Genomic DNA, 16,369 nt, shown 5'->3' with positions numbered 1-16,369 from the left:
GCATAACACCGTCACTGCACGCGTTGAATGCTGCACCTCCAGTCACTTGCCAAGGAGATGGCGTCCGGGTCACACCGGGTCCACCCGCAGAATCACACACTTTATTTACTTTATCCATCGAGCGAGAGATAGGACCGGTGTAAGAAATGTGTAAATATATGTTCATTGATGTATTTGGTGTATTAATGATACCAGTAGAGGTAATATATGCCCGCACCCACAGGATGAGATGAGAATAATAATCGCTTGAAGGAAAAACAAAACAAGATGAGCCACCAGCGCCTCTACCAAGCCATCAAGCAAAAGCAAAGAAAAAAAGGAAAAAAAGCAAAGACATGATTCATCGAATCTTGAAGATATGCTTCACGATTATATATGCGCGCAGGGAAAAGCAAACCGGCAAAAGACCCGCGACTTCAGTCTCGCCCTCGACCTCGCTCGTCTAGCCCGGTGTCATTGCGATGGGTATTTTGATTCCGGCCACGGGTCCGTCAAAATGCATGCAGGTTGATCGAAAGGTTTTGACTGCGGCAGTTCGGTCTGCGCGCTATCCGGACTACCCTCGATAGGACCAAGAGTCCACTTCCACTCACGACGCCGTTTAACCCGGCTCTGTCGCGGGGTCTGCGGTGTTGATGAGTGCGGATCAGCCTCGAGACCATCCAGCAGCGCCACAGCGCGAACCTGTCGCTCAATGCGCAGCGTCCGGCGTTTCTTGCGCTCTTCCTGGAGAGAGATGTTCGGGCGCCGATTTCATCCGCGCTTCCTTCATCCGTACTTGACTCTGATACTGATAAGCTGTTCGAATCCGAGTCTGACCCTGACGCGGACGCGGACCCTGACGTCGATCCCGACGCCGATCCTAATTTCGAGTGCAGCTTCGTCATCTTTCGTGATGACGCTTATGGCGGTGTGGGTGTGGGTGTGGGTGTGGGTATGGGCGTGGTGGGTTATGGTGTTCGTATTGTTGGTCCCGACGGCCCCACTGTCTGCCTCGTGCACTGCCTCTTCCCGTATGAGATCCAGATGCTGCGCCGTGTATTGCTCAGTGCGAATCTCTTCTTCGAGGATGTGTCGGAAGCTGACTTGCTTCTTGGCGGGGAAGAAGACCCGGCGTGCGCCTGCGCCGCCAGGTCCACCGGCGCCAGCGGAAATGGAGCCTGAGCGCCGTCGTGAGGCTCCCTCGAGCGGGGAGTTGCGGAGGATGCTGCGCACCCCGAGTGGAAGGCTGTAGGGGCTGCGATAACTGAAAGGGGAGTTGGGGTTGGTGTGATGAATGTAGGGGGAGATGGGTTTGGCGATGGCGACGGCGGAGGTGTTTAATCGCAGGCCCGAGGTGCCAGTGGAGATGGAGGTCTTGGAAGGCGAAGTGGTTGTGGAAGTTGGGGATGTGGCATCGTAGGCATTTTTGAAGGTATTTTGGACGGTCGGCGATGCAGTGGCGGTTGCAGTGAAGGAGCGCGACAGGCCAGTTGTGGATCGGCCAAAGGTCAGAGGTAGTGATGTTGTTTGGAGGGTGAGTTTGGGGCGGGAGGAGATGCTGTGGTCACTTCGAGTACCACTGGTAGTAGGTGGCAGTTGCAGACAGGACATGGCGGATGAGTCCAAGGAAGAGGGTGTCATTGAGAGAGCAGACGCATGGCGAGGGGAAAGAGTCAAGAGTCAAGAGTGAAGAGTGTAGAGTATGAGGTATGAGTAATGAAAGTGGGCCAAAGAATGAAAAGAATGGAAAGATTGACGGAGGGGTTGCGCTAAGAATAGTCGGCGCTTGTGATGGTCACAATCACAGTCCATTCAGTCACATTCACATTCACCGAGGACAGCAGACAACTACCCTGTAGAAATAGTACTATAGCTATAGAAATATTGTACTCCGTACAACATTCTATCTGCCAGGTATCCAACGAAAATAGAAGCAAGCAGAGATTTTCCTGGGGACTTTGAACTATTGACGCCACATCCAGCCCGGTCGGAGATGGCGATCGGCCTTAACTGCCGTTCTAATTTAATCTTAATGTGGTACTTAGTGAGTATTCTGACTATTCTGACTATTCTGTTATAATTCATACATACTACTAGTAATCCTGCTATTCCTTTCACTGCCTCTGCTCATATAATCTCAATATAATCCATAGTCCCATAGTCTCAGTATACTAGTACTCTGTGATAGACTGTTCTATAAAAAGAAAAGTGGGGCGATGATCTTTGATGGCGAAAACTGGAGTCAACGTCTTTATGGGATTGGGATACAAAGTAGTATCACCACCTGGGCACTAACTCTGGACTAACACTCACGAGATCTGCCTAATTTCTGTCTTATTTGCCTCCCTTTTGAGTCAATCCGTGCTGCAGCGTGGGAGTTATTAGCCGCACAGCTCCATATCTGAATACATGTGGCGTCGGTCTGGACACGGCAATGTCTTACCTACCTTCTCCGCATTCATTACTTACTGACTTAAGATGAAAATTCTCCTCAGCCCCCCCAGCTGCCAGGCATCGATCTTCCTGCAGTCCCCATCACTTCCAGCAGATTTGAAGCGCTTGCTTGTTGGTCCCCTAGCCGCGTATTCCCAATTTTTAGAGTATTCCATACTGAGGGGTATCTGGAGCAAAGGTCCACTGCAAACCCTATCAATGGACATCTTCGTGCAACGTCCATCTTAATCAAATACACACTCCCCACTCCGTATGTACATCGAACGACAAAACTTGCCGTATTGCGCGTCTCAAGCTCCGCTGAAGTCTGGCCCTCCCCTTAACCCTGGATCGGGGCTCAGCGTTGTGGTCCCCGTGGTCCCGCTGCCATCCCCACCAGTGACACGGGAGTATCCCATCCAGCGTATAGGATGGCCCACAATTTGGTTATCGGGGCTCTCCGCTTCCAGCAAGCTTGCCGGAACCAACAACTACAACGATATCAACATACAGAACACCATCATTCTCTCGCTTATCACATTAGCCCTCATCCAATTTATCAATCTCAGCAATACCTATTCCTCTATCACGGAAGCTAAGCAAACAAAGCCGCAATCTCATCCTTATAAGACGCCAACGTCTGCACCCGCCCAACACTGCCCTTAACCGTCCGTACAAACGGCTTATCCTCCGTCGCGATGATAATTCGATCCGCAGAAAGAGCCACACACTCATGGACCTGAGCATTGACCTTATCAATATTCGACTGCAACGAATCAAATAATGAATCCCGATCATTCTCATCCAAAGTCCCACCATACAACTCAAGCAAGAGCACCGGACCCGAATACCCATGGCCTCCAATCAACGCCGATTTAACAGCAGGATGCGCTTCAATATCCGGCTCCAGGCGCGACGCATGGAGTCCCTCCCCATGCGAGAAGCTCACATGGTCATCAGCACGACCGATGATCTTCCACAGCCCCTTGTAAACAGGATGCTCGGCCCAGAGATCATTCGTCTCGTAGCGATCACGGTCCGTATAAAGCTTGAAGATCGACTGCATCCGGTCGTCCGGCTGACGCACAAAGACCAACTCGTGCAGATCATCGAAGCGTGGCTCAAAGACCGCTCCGGCATTTTCGTGGAAACTGATGTAGTCCCATGCGTCCTTTTTGTCGTGCCTTTTTGTAATGTAGCCTCCGGCCTCGGTACTGCCGATTGTAGGTACGACATTTGTATGCGATACTAGCAAATTGCCTGCCTTTGCTGCAAGAGGTGCCCCCGCGTACTGAACATATGTGAGGCCTCGCAGGGTGTCGAGACCGGTCTCTGATAGACATATTTCTTCGATGAGAGCTGGTGTCAGGAGGGCGGAGTTGACTTTGCCGTATTTAATGACATCCAGAACGGTTTGTGGGGTTGGTGGTGCGGATGGTCCGACTACGATGATTGTGTTGTTGAAGGTAGTCAGGCTCAATATAAACATCATTCCAACCAGCTATTCGGGATTAGCCAATATTCACAATCTGAAAAGAAAGGGGTTCAATTATAGAGGGGTTAAGTACATGTAAAGATGGCAGCGGAGTATATAGTCGTTTGTTACTATAAATGCCTACCCAGCATTCTTTCATACCGGGAATAGACGCCACAACGCCGGGCATCGCCATCATATACTGCGTATATGTAAGTGGTTTAGGGTATCCTAACGATTGGTCAGTGTCTTTGATACAAAACTGGGCTGCATAGGCGACAAACCTGTTGTGCCTGATGTGTGGAAGACAACCCAGGGATCATCTTTGGCTTCTTCCCACGATTTGGAGTATGTATATCTCGGTGCTGGGTCTTCTTTCACAAATACACCGAGGTCAGGCACAGTGATAGCTTGAACGTGAGGCGCTTCCTTGAGTACAGCTGCTACCGGTTCCGCCATCGCGGCTGTCCGCAGATATAGACCACAGTTCTTGGCATTGAGGATTCTCACTTGGGCATCGGGCGTGATAAGTGGAGAAGGAAGGACAATCTATTAACGGTAGGATTAGAGAGTGGCTTCGGGGGGGAAATTTTGATTGTTGCATACCACTTTCTGCAGTTTTGCTGCAGCCAAGGTCAGGATTGGATAGCGCAAGTCCTTGGGACCTGCATAGGCAAAGCATTGGAATGGCTCAGAGCTTTGGGGCAGGTTCTCAGATAACCAATGCACGGCATGGTTGATATAGTTATTCAACTGGCGAAAGCTGATATCCTTGTATCCCTGGGACAGATCTTGGTCATTCACTGGAACCGAGGTCCATGCGTTCCCCGAGTCATCGTTGGCTCTTCTTTCCACTGCGGTGACGGTGATCTCCTTGCCCATCTCGGCGGCAGGAAAGATTGAGGCTTTAGATTCTTCCATGACTTTTATTATGATTGAAGTTGTTGTTTCGTGTTGGAGGTGTGGTGGACGAGGGGTAGGTGGCCTTAAAATGACGGGAAAGAAGACGTAAGCCCTCACTTCGGCTAGATGGAGTCAAAAAGGATCCGGTACGGCCGTAATGGATCAATAATAAGCTTATTGGCTCAGTCGTAAATACTTGCACAGAACAAGAGTTTCTTAGAATTATTTTTGTTCGTACGTTTATGCACAGCCTAGAGGGGTAGGTGACAAGTAACTGTGAGTGGCTCAGGTCAACCCCCACCTGTTTTTGTCCCACCTCCCTCTCATCCGCTCCTACTTTTACCTAGTAACCCTGCCATTGTTATGTCTCGATTTCAGTCCTCGCACCAATGTTGAATCGGCTATAATAGAAGCTAAAACAGGTGTCGATTAAGATAGCGTATCTTGAGGCTATGCTGTGTCAGTTTGTGCCATATTGTTACTCTTTTAATTGTACAGGGTTGATTAGCAGTAGATGGCGGGTTGACTCAAGAGGAGTAATAGTGGAATAAAACAAACATTAGTTTGGTACGAAACTTATCAATGAGTTCGAGTGGTTCCAAGTTGTAGATTAGATCTCCAATGCAAGTCACCCTACAAGTGAGCGGCGTAAAACACTGTATCCGGTAATTGCGTCGCAAATCACCAGATTCGAACATGATGTTGACAGCAGGATCAAAACTACAAATTCAAGTATCTTGCCAGGTTTGAATGACTGCAACCTTTGTATTGTCAAAATTCCATGATGTTTGTTCCTTTCTTCCGTGAATTTCAGCAATTCCAGCCTCAACAGTGGGAGCAGCCACAGCCACAGCCACAACTGCTCGTACCTCAAGCACAGCCACAGTATCTCCAGCCACAGTCGCGCCAAGCCTTTCGGGATAGCCGTAACAGACTGGCCTGCCACGACAATCCGCACCTGTCCCAACAATCAGTCTCAGGTCCCATTCACGATTTCGGCCTTGAATCTCAGTCCACCTTCCATGGAGGTGACTGTGCTCACTCAGAGTCTATGGCTGTAGCACCGGTGCGTGACGACCGTCGCATCGTCCTCCACCTGGTAAGCATTCCATTTATTTACTACGTATCTGGAGCTGGAGCTGACAAAATCAGGACTATGACTGTTTCTATGCCTCAGTATTCGAGGTCGAACAACCTGCCTTGAAGTCCCAGCCCTTGGCAGTGCAACAGAAACAGATTGTTGTTACCTGCAACTATGAGGCTCGACGGCGTGGCTTGCACAAGTTGCAACTCATCAAAGATGCCAAGCGCATCTGTCCCGAAGTCGTCATAGTTTTGGGTGAAGATTTGACCAAATTTCGGGATGCATCGAAAGAAATCTACCACTTCATCCGCAGCTTCATCTGGGGGGGCCGCGTCGAAAGACTTGGCTTCGACGAACTCTCCCTTGATGTCACAGAAATGATCGATTACAACGTTGAACTTCTTAATCGGAATGATATGACTACTTCCTTCTTCCACCTAAACAGAAATGATCCTACCGTTGGTTTCACCTACGATGCCACGAGGTACCATGGCTGTACATATCCGCCTTCAGAGGGAGAATCTCCAACTTTGGCGTCCTCCGACCCCTCAACACTGGAAATGAGGCTTCTGGTTGGCTCCCATTTGATGGCATATCTGAGAAGCCAGCTCGAGTATGAAAAAGGCTTCACCGCTACAGGCGGAATCTCGACTTCCAAGCTATTGGCAAAGCTAGTTGGCAGTGTTCACAAACCAAACCAACAAACAACCCTAGTTCCACCATATGAATTCACCAGCGATGGCAAGGAAAGCAATGTGATCCAGTTCATAGACGCCCACGAGATCCGCAAAATACCAGGTATTGGATCGCGCTTGGCACAGAAGTTGAGAACGCGAGTTGCTGAAAAGAATGCTGGCGAAGAAGAGATGACAGTCCGTGATGTTCGCTTGTGCCCTGGTATAAGCCCGCCGCTACTGGAGAAAACTCTTGGCGGGCCAGGTGCCGCGAAAGGGATCGGTCAGCGAATCTGGGGGATAATCCATGGCGTGGACAATACCGAAGTGATCGAAGGACGTGATTTGCCCACCCAAATCAGTATCGAAGACACATATGGTCGCGGTCGTCTTGACAGCCCGGAAAGTGTACGACGGGAATTGACGGTATTGGCCAAGAGTCTGCTTCGACGAATGAGAACCGACTTGCTCGACAAGGGTGATGGAAATGAGGAGCAGCCCAGGTGGCTGGCACATCCACGCACGCTCCGACTATCGACGCGGCCAAGGAATGCACCGGAGACGGACGGGGTGCGTACTTACAATGCTAATCGAATCTCGCGCTCGGCTCCACTGCCGAGTCTAGTCTTTAATCTGGATGAAAGTATCGATTCCTTGGCCGAACGGATTGTCCAGGATCATGTCATGGGGATGTTCCGTAGATTACACGCTGAAAAGTCCGGATGGGACCTTGGCTTGATGAATATTGCCGTCACGAACATGGTTGAGAGTGCAGGAGACCAGAAACAAAGTAGTGGACGAGATATTGGGAAAATGTTCCAGCAACAAGAATCAATTCTGCGGCAGTGGACTGTGCACGAGTCGGATGATCACTTGGCGCGGAAACCCGAGCCCGAGGTGTTGGAGGAGAGTGATTCTGGGTGGCAAGATGGAGACGAGGACGAGGATCACGACGCGCCGTTGCTAAGCATCGAGTGTAATTTATGCGGGGCTCCGATCCCACATTTTGCTCAACAGGCGCACGAACTATACCATGCGAGCGCGGAGGTTTGAACACTTTCCAAAAGGAGAAATGGCATCGAAATGAAGCACGAATATATTGAAAATCCTGTGTTACAGAGACTTGGTCTTCCCTCGACCCAGCCAGCAATGACCTATTGAAGGATGGTGGGAAACAAAGCGAAACTCAAGAAGGCCAAGTTCAAGCTACAGTTCACCTCCGCGGGTACCTGCCAGAAGTGTCTAATTGGACCAAGAGTAGGACACGGAGAGGAGATTTAAATTTGCAAGCCTTGTGGGAACCAACGCGGGGACGGGGACAGGTCCGCAGCACACTCCATCGGGCCAGGGCTTTAGCGCCGAGTCACGACCCCCCCAACTGGTCCAAGGATGTCCGGATGTCGCGTGAGAATTTAGCCAATATGATTGATTTGCCGTCCGATAATTATCCGGGGGAGGCGTGAAGGCACATATAATGGCATTCTCTTAAGACAGAACAATTAGCCTTTATGTGGAGGGGGAAGCCGAAACCAACGATTTACAGTTTCTGGCAGAATTTGTGTGAATCGCCGTAAATCGCCACAACAGAAGACCAACGACAAGTTGAAACGAAGGAACCGGACTGTGCTCATTGGGGGATTCCATTCGCTTGGTGCGATGCGGGGAAATTAGAAAACTTTATGGAGTAGTGCTGACCCAAAAGGGTCAAGGCTCCAACCAACTCCCCCCCCCCCTGATGGCGAGACTCTTTGGGGCCAGACTCTTTTCTCGCCTATTCTGCCTTCATCTCAATATCCAAGTTGTCTGTATCCAGATGGATTCCGGTGGAATTGGGGTTCTTGGAAAAGTCCATGATGACTCGCTTAGTTCCGATTTACCCCACGGTTGAGTCTGTAGACGGAGTTTTAAACCCCCGTTTCTAACAAGTTTGAATTCAGTCGGTGCTGTGCTGGAAACTGTTGCATGTGCGTGGCGCCTACGTGAGAGAATTAATATACCACCCTGGCCCGATTCCCCCAATCACAAAACTTCAGAGCCCGCGCTTCGTTTCCTCTTTCCACCGGTGCTACAACTCAGGCAAGGACCTCACGGTGTTTCCACATTTGTATCTCGTTCGCTAGTTAGCGTGGGATCTGACCTCCCCCCAGGCCCTTGGCCACTAACATCGAGCTTGAGGTCCCCAAAAGTACGGAGTACTCATTCTCGGCACTTTCACCCCCCCATTTCCCCAACATTATAATACTACTTTGCATGGCTATTCCCCTGGAGTTGTCAACCATCCTTGATCGTGGCTCGTCTTCGCTAGGCGCGAAGGCCATCTTAGGGCCCAAGTGCCTTGGTCGAAACAATCGACCTATTTAATCCCTTATCGGTCCAAGTTAACAACGATTGAACGTGCAGGTCGCGTCTGAGCTCGCGAACTCCACTCTCCGGCGGCTATCATGTCTAGCGACTCTTCTGAAAATGGGATCATCGGCGAATACTCGGGCAATGATTTCTCAACCAGGGCCACTTTCACAGTGTTCTTGGGAATCGCCCTCTATAACTCTATCGAGCTTATGGTACTCATCTTTGCCTCGTTTCGCCGATACCAAGGTCTCTACTTCTGGAGCTTGTTGCTTGCAACTGTTCTAGGTGTAATTCCCCAGTCCCTGAGCTTTATCCTGAAATACTATAACATCGGCCCACTTTGGTTCTCTATCACATTGTCCACTCTGGGATGGTATTTTATGGTCACAGGACAAGCTTTGGTGCTATTTTCACGCCTCAATATCGTCGTGCAAGATTTGACAGTCAGTCATCGCGTTCTAGCAATGATCATCGTCAACGCCATTGTCTTACATATCCCAACAACCGTTCTCACCTACGGCTCCAATTTTATCCAAACTTCAGTCTGGGTCCATGGATACACCATAATGGAGCGCATTGAGCTCACCGGCTTCTGTCTCCAAGAGTTTATCATTTCCGGCCTATACATCTCCAAAACTATCAGCATTCTACGCGTGTCACCCCCAAGCATCCACGGCCACAATCCGAATCGCAAAGTCATGTATCAACTACTTGCCATCAATGCCCTCATCATTGTTATGGACATCGTTCTGTTGGTCTTCGAATATCTCAACTACTTCGTCATTCAAACAACGCTCAAATCAGCGGTATATAGCATCAAGCTCAAGCTTGAGTTCGGCGTTCTTAGTCGCCTTGTTTTCCTAGTTCAGTCACATCAATACTGGCCACGAGATTCACCCCGGGTGTATCCACACCCGACACCAGCTCGTGAAGAGTTAGAATATCACACTTTTCTTGATGATTCTCGAGAAAGTCCCGACTTTGTCTCTACATCAAAGAGTTGTGAGCTAGCTACATCTCGCCATATATCCGCCTGAGCAGGTGGTCCTTACGCATACTTCATAAATAATCAATGTAATTTAAAAATGACTTATCAAGACTTTTCGGAATGTCTATTGACGTTCATTCGCCAAAGTTATCCTTGTACCCTCATTCTCTTTCCAAACAACAACTCTGTCGCAACCTTGGAATCCGCATCGATGCTTCATGTCATCGGTTGTCTCGGTGGGAAATACCAGAAGCAAGATTTTCTCACAGTCCAGGCTCTTGGTCGGGTCAACGTTAGGAATCGTCATTTACCGATGGCCTTCCAACCTTATCTCAACTACTCCGTACGGGTACCTGCAATAGGTCCATACGGGTCAAATTATGGTTGCTGTTCACCAGGAGAATGGATATTCTCAAGTAATAGGGTCTTCCCGGATTCCCTATAAAGGTGTGGAACCCCCCTTCTTCCCCGCAAAGGGAGAGGTTGGTGCGGGGTGCGTTTATCGTATGGTTGCAACCAACTCCTCTTTTGGACTAAAACGGACAATCCGCATTGGCCCGTCACCGCCAGAAAGATGTCCCACGATGGCGATCAATGCAGTATCGGGTTATCGCGACCCCCACGTACTTTGCAAGTTACGGTCGCTATAAGGGACCTATGGCACTGTTGCAGCCGCGCTATCTTATCTTCTTGCATCCTTGTTTTGCGCTTGAGGCTTATATTTATGTGGCTTGCTAGGCTCTTGCTTTTCAAGTTAAATTTTCTTTTCTCATTATCACAAGGCTACTTCCCCGATAATGACGCAGAATGGTATAGACGCGGGGGGTGACGAGATCGTCACTACCTCCCAGACATTTGCAAACCCCTACGATATCGAGAAGGAGATATATGACAAAGATGGGGCCGGAGCTCCAGAGCTTGCAGAGACAAAAGAATTGAGGTCTGCTCCAACCTTTCGGACTGACAGGACCCTTATACTAACTAATTTCGACTAGACGAGGTCTACAACAGCGTCATATTCAAATGATTGCACTCGCAGGGACAATTGGAACAGGTCTTTTCCTGGGTTCTGGAAGAGCCCTGGCTCAGGCCGGGCCCGCAGGTATATTTATGGGATACACTATTATGGGACTTTTGATTTCAGGTGTTACGCTTTCTATCGGAGAGCTAAGTGCCCTGGTCCCTCTCAGCGGTGGCGTCATTCGACCAGCGGCTTACTTTGTGGATCCTGCATTCTCTTTTGCCCAGGGCTGGAACGTCACATATCAGTACTTAATCTCGATCCCAGCCGAGTGCGTCGCTGCAGCTACGATCGTGCAGTTTTGGGTGACAATCAATAATGCGATTTGGGTTACGGTTTTTAGCGCTGTTCTCTTCGCTACTAACGCGTTCCTTGTGAAGATCTACGGCGAGGTGGAATTTCACCTTGCTCTTTTGAAAGTATTCTTGATTGTCGGTATGAATATCATGGTATGAATTTGAAGATCCTCTATTGTGAACTATTACAGTGCTCATTGTGGTATATAGGGTATTGTTATTACTGCTGGCGGTGGTCCGAACCACGAAACGATTGGCTTTAGATATTGGCACAACCCCGGACCATTCGTGCAATATCTTGACGTCCCAGGTCCATTGGGCCGCTTTATGGGATTTTGGACTGTTTTTTCGAATGCGGCATATGCCTATTCTTCAGTGGAGACTATTTCCATGGCCGCTGCAGAAACGTATGCCCCCCGAAGAAATATCCCAAAGGCGGCCAAAAGAGTATTTGTCCGTGTTCTTTTGTTTTATGGTAAGCTTTGCTTTCACTGAAATACCAAGCGACTTGATAGCTCATTTCTTGGCAAAGTCATCTCGATTTTCATGATTACACTTTTGATCCCGTCCGACGATCCTATGCTCCTAAGGAGCACTGGCACCGCGGCCCAGTCGCCATTCCTCATCGCCGCAAATCGAGCCGGCATCCCGGTAGTTCCTCATATAATTAATGCAATTGTTCTGACCAGTGCTTGGAGTTCGGGAAACTCAAGTTTGTCATTCAACCAAGCGCACTTACATACCGTGCGCTAATCAATTTAGCTTTGTTGAGCGGCTCACGAATTCTCTTCGGTCTCGCTCGAGAAGGCCAAGCCCCGAAGTTCCTCGCGCGTACCAACCGTTGGGGCGTTCCTTACATGGGTGTTCTTGCGATCGGGGTATGGATGGCGCTCGGCTACATGTCGGTTAGTGCCACTGCCGCAATGGTGTTTACCTGGCTACAGGACCTTGTGGCATGTGCTCAAATTATGGGGTGGCTTGTGATTTGCACCACTTATCTGCGGTTCTATTATGCCATGAAAAAGCAAGGTATTTCGCGCCAAAGACTACCTTGGAAAGCGCCGTTTCAACCATATGCGGCATGGATAACTTTGGTCGCGCTTATCATAATCCTTCTTACTGGTGGTTATACGACTTTCATTCATGGACAGTGAGTTTTTACTAGACGTTTTTACTGGACTATCCGTTCAGTATAATCCTTTTAAGTCTGTACTGACACAAGTATTCATGCAGTTGGTCTACTGAAACTTTCATTTCGGCTTATCTTGATATTGGAATATTCGCTGCGCTCTACTTTGGATACAAGATATGGTATCGAACCAAAATTGTTTCCTTGGACGAGTCACCAGTGGCTCGTTTCGTGGAGATTGCAGAGAATGATCCTGATCCTCCGGAGGAACATAAATCCGCATGGTCAAAAATCAACATCCTATGGAGCTGAAAGCCAATCAATACATTCAGTATTGTCGAACAACAAGTGGCGCCGCAGGAATGAAATTGTTCAAGCTTCGATACCTCGACGAGTCGTTGGACCATTGCCAATGGACCATTGACTAGTTTGTAAGCATATTATTGAAATATTGATTCAATCTACCACTATATGTGGAAATGTGGGATAGTAATTCATAGACTCTCCGCCTCCGCAATGATGGCATGCGGGGGAGATCACGTGGCTGTCGGTTACCGTCGGCGGAGGCGCGGAGGAGCTACCATAGATAAATGCATTGCACCGTTCCTTGTTACTTTTTAACACCCCCTCGGACGTGCTCTTGACAACTTCTTCTTTCATTTATCTCTCAAGTTGTTTCTACCATGAACGTGTTGCGCAGTGGGGCTAGCCTCCCCCGGGTTTTAAGACCCTGTCGACCCCAGACTCTTCTCCGCACACCATGCCCCATACCGCCCGTCTTGAACCGAGGATTCCATGCAGCCTCGATGCTGATGGGAACCAGGTCACAGATCTTGAAGGACGTTGGTGAAGGTAAGCAGGCACATTAAGAGGGCTGCTGCTCTTGCTATATCAGACGAATTGGTTGTTAATGCCTCTTTCAGGTATCACCGAGGTCCAGATCATTCAATGGTATGTGGAGGAGGGAGCACATATTGAGGAGTGGAAGCCATTATGCCAATATCAGTCAGATAAAGCGGTCGATGATGTGAGTTCCTTAAGACAGCTGCGTGGTTCTTTGAGATCCGTGGAATAACTCACAATCTCGTAGATTACGTCGAGATATGGAGGTGTCATTAAGAAGCTTCATTACGAGGCCGACGACACCATACCTACAGGAATGGTAAAAAGATACAATCCTTCCATACAAATGAGTTTATATGGCTAACTGGGCTGTGCATATCAGGCGCTCTGCGATATCGAGGTCGACGACGCAAAATACCCTGACGATCATCCCCCACCCTCTGAGCTAAAAGCAGACCCAGAACCGACCGAGGCCATTGCCCAATCCGGAATACTAGCAGAATCATCCGAGCCTGCAATTATGACTCCGGAAGTTACCCTTGAAGATCCTGCGGATATACCAGTGCCGCCTAAGTCAAAGCATGCATCCCTTGCAACACCCGCTGTGCGGGGTCTCTTAAAGACGCACGGCGTTAGCATCCTTGATATCACTGGAACAGGCAAGGAAGGGCGCGTTCTCAAAGAAGATGTTCTTAGATTCGTGGAAGCTAAAGAATCTCCTTCTGGGTCTTCATTGACATCCACTCCCACCACCTCATCTACAACACTAGACACACGTCAAACTGAGTCCAGTGTCCGACTGACTCCAATCCAATCGGCCATGTTCAAAACCATGACCAAATCCCTCAACACGCCACACCTCCTCTACGCCGACGAGATTGACGTGGGAGACATCACATCAATCAGAAAGAAGCTCGCAAGCGATGCCAAAGATCCCAAGAAGATCACCTTCCTCCCTTTCATTGTCAAGGCCGTCTCACTTGCTCTGAACGAGTTCCCCATCCTCAACGCCCGTGTTGATACCACCGACCCCGCAAAGCCCAAACTAGTCATGCGCGCCAAACACAACATTGGCATCGCAATGGACACGCCGAACGGTCTCATTGTCCCCAACATCAAAGACGTGGCGAACCGATCAATCTACGACATTGCGGCTGAAATCGCACGCCTCAGTGCCCTGGGCAAAGAAGGCAAATTGACCCCCACCGATCTAAACGGTGGAACCATCACCGTCTCCAATATCGGGAATATCGGCGGCACTTATGTGGCTCCTGTCATCGTGCCGACGGAGGTTGCTATCCTTGGCGTTGGACGTACAAGGACCGTACCCGTCTTTGATGAGCAAGGCCAGGTCGCTCGTGGAGAGCAGGTTAATTTCAGCTGGAGCGCGGATCACCGGGTCATTGATGGAGCGACGATGGCGCGTATGGGAAATCGGGTGCGGAACTTCATTGAAGCGCCAGAGTTGATGCTTCTGACCTTGAGATGAAATAGATAGCAGTGCATAAGCATTAAGCATAAAATAAGACTTAGAGGATCTTTCTTGATAAGATGAGTTTCTGTCCCTTTTTTTATTTGGGATTCCTCTTGTCCGATCAAAGTAGGTTCCATTTGATGGGATTCAATTGGTCATATACAAAAAGTGTATGTATGCGATTTCGCCCCGAGACATTGGGGGGGTATCAAAAAACGAGCCTTGCAGGCTCATACAAGTGCGCCAAAAACAAGCAGAAGTACAAGCGAAAACCAAAAGGTCAAAGTAAATGCGATCGAACGGTAATCAAACAACGCCAGATGGAGACACTTGCTTGCCCTCTAGGTTTCGATCCTAGGCAAGCCGGTCGTTCCAAATATCCATATTGTAAAAGAAAAAAACTCCCATGACACCACGCGGAGGAAGTGCAAACCTCCGATGCAAGCTCACATCGCTATACTGTATACAACGAGGTGGGTGAAGCTCTCACTTGAGCTCGGAGAGTTTCGCATGGACTGACTTGAGCACGTTGTCCTCTACCTGCTGCTGCGAGCCCTCCACGTTGATAGTGATGGCATCCCATTCGCCCTTGGGCTCCTCCAGAGCCTGCAACTGCGAGCGAACCATATCACTCTTCATATAGTGGCCCTGTCGCTGAGTGGTCCTCTGCATGAGGACCTCCTCGCTCAGCTTCAGGTAAACAAAGTGGATCTGGACAGAGGGTGACCCATAGGCAGCAACGCGCATGACGTCGCGGTATTTCTTCTTGAGGGCAGAGCAGGCAACGACGACACCGGCGGGAGGGTTGAAGTTATTGGATTCGGAGGGGGAGAGAACATCGATGGCAGCCTGGCGCAAAGAGATAAGCCAGTCCCAGCGGTCTGCATCGGTGAGAGGAATGCCGTTGCCCATTTTGTCTTTGTTGGATTTGGGGTGATACTATTGCGCGATCTGTGTTAGCCGTTGCTTGTTTTTTCTCTCTTCTCAATCATAGGGTAAATCAAGGGTCGCGCAGGGTTTCCATACATCGTCGCCTTCCAAGAAGGACAGACCCAGGTCTTTGCGCAGTGCCTGGCCGACTGTGCTTTTACCGCAGCCCGCGGGCCCGGTAACGACCCAAATGTGTTGGGTGGGTGTCGAGTTCCGCGAATTCTGGGAGTTGAGGGCGGAAGGCATGGCGGAAGATCCAGTGTTGGGTTTGATGGGCATGGGAGCAGAAATTACGGCGGGCGTAACCGGTGGTTGGGGTCGCTCTCCGGCGGAAAGCATGGTGGTGAGGAAGAAGGAGAGGAGAGAAGAACTGTTCTGGGGGCAGTTCCAAGGAAATTAGCCGGGGCTGAGTGGATGACGGTATGAGACCGCAGTGATACACGAAGGCAGAAGGTTGGTCGGGATCGGAGTTGGAGTTGGAGTCGGCGGTCTATGTAGTATAGAAAAAAGTATAGAGTATATCAAGAGGTATTGAAGAAAAGCTGAGGAGGAAAGAAACAAAAACGAGAAAAAGAAGTCGCGCGAGCAGGACCGGAGAGGCAATCACTTTTTAAGTATGAGGGTGGGTCGGGGGGGGAGAAGAAAGAAGCAGAAGCCGAGTGGGGGAGAATGTTTATTGGCGGCTGGTCATTACCCGAGTGGAGGGAGAGTGGGATGAGTCTCCAGCCTGTCGGGAGTCGGGGAGATCGTCATGAACTTGAACTTGGAAGGGGATTTGAATAAATTTGA

At 49.5% G+C, this 16,369-nt stretch overlaps 6 protein-coding genes across 6 annotated transcripts; 3 read left to right on the top strand and 3 right to left on the bottom strand.

Annotated features, from left to right (window-relative positions):
* Positions 1 to 453: 453 nt before the first annotated feature.
* N7533_005530 (uncharacterized protein) lies at positions 454 to 1,593 on the bottom strand (the record flags this gene model as incomplete). The annotated part of the gene is made up of 2 exons (XM_057102180.1): positions 454 to 726; positions 820 to 1,593. 2 exons carry the CDS (start codon positions 1,591 to 1,593, stop codon positions 454 to 456), a joined length of 1,047 nt encoding a protein of 348 aa, XP_056961810.1.
* Positions 1,594 to 3,010: 1,417 nt separating this feature from the next.
* On the bottom strand, positions 3,011 to 4,810 carry N7533_005529 (putative AMP-binding enzyme; the record flags this gene model as incomplete). Its single annotated transcript, XM_057102179.1, has 4 exons — positions 3,011 to 3,916; positions 4,035 to 4,120; positions 4,174 to 4,438; positions 4,496 to 4,810. 4 exons carry the CDS (start codon positions 4,808 to 4,810, stop codon positions 3,011 to 3,013), a joined length of 1,572 nt encoding a protein of 523 aa, XP_056961809.1.
* Positions 4,811 to 5,843: 1,033 nt separating this feature from the next.
* Positions 5,844 to 7,603, top strand: N7533_005528 (putative DNA polymerase iota; the record flags this gene model as incomplete). The annotated part of the gene is made up of 2 exons (XM_057102178.1): positions 5,844 to 5,891; positions 5,945 to 7,603. The coding sequence occupies 2 exons, from the start codon at positions 5,844 to 5,846 to the stop codon at positions 7,601 to 7,603; spliced, it is 1,707 nt and encodes a 568-aa protein (XP_056961808.1).
* Positions 7,604 to 8,991: 1,388 nt separating this feature from the next.
* N7533_005527 (uncharacterized protein) lies at positions 8,992 to 9,936 on the top strand (the record flags this gene model as incomplete). The annotated part of the gene is made up of 1 exon (XM_057102177.1): positions 8,992 to 9,936. The coding sequence occupies one exon, from the start codon at positions 8,992 to 8,994 to the stop codon at positions 9,934 to 9,936; it is 945 nt and encodes a 314-aa protein (XP_056961807.1).
* Positions 9,937 to 10,684: 748 nt separating this feature from the next.
* Positions 10,685 to 14,665, top strand: N7533_005526 (uncharacterized protein; the record flags this gene model as incomplete). The annotated part of the gene is made up of 10 exons (XM_057102176.1): positions 10,685 to 10,827; positions 10,883 to 11,357; positions 11,415 to 11,679; positions 11,737 to 11,855; positions 11,894 to 12,354; positions 12,438 to 12,617; positions 13,157 to 13,185; positions 13,257 to 13,360; positions 13,424 to 13,495; positions 13,559 to 14,665. 10 exons carry the CDS (start codon positions 10,685 to 10,687, stop codon positions 14,663 to 14,665), a joined length of 2,955 nt encoding a protein of 984 aa, XP_056961806.1.
* Positions 14,666 to 15,136: 471 nt separating this feature from the next.
* On the bottom strand, positions 15,137 to 15,919 carry N7533_005525 (gluconokinase; the record flags this gene model as incomplete). Its single annotated transcript, XM_057102175.1, has 2 exons — positions 15,137 to 15,589; positions 15,677 to 15,919. The coding sequence occupies 2 exons, from the start codon at positions 15,917 to 15,919 to the stop codon at positions 15,137 to 15,139; spliced, it is 696 nt and encodes a 231-aa protein (XP_056961805.1).
* Positions 15,920 to 16,369: the final 450 nt, after the last annotated feature.

Source organism: Penicillium manginii (assembly GCF_028828005.1).
Source record: "Penicillium manginii strain IBT 31320 chromosome Unknown utg000004l:1.0-7231830.0:1.0-7236170.0, whole genome shotgun sequence".
Taxonomy (NCBI): Eukaryota; Fungi; Ascomycota; class Eurotiomycetes; order Eurotiales; family Aspergillaceae; genus Penicillium; species Penicillium manginii.
This window is presented reverse-complemented; position numbering and strand designations above follow the sequence as displayed.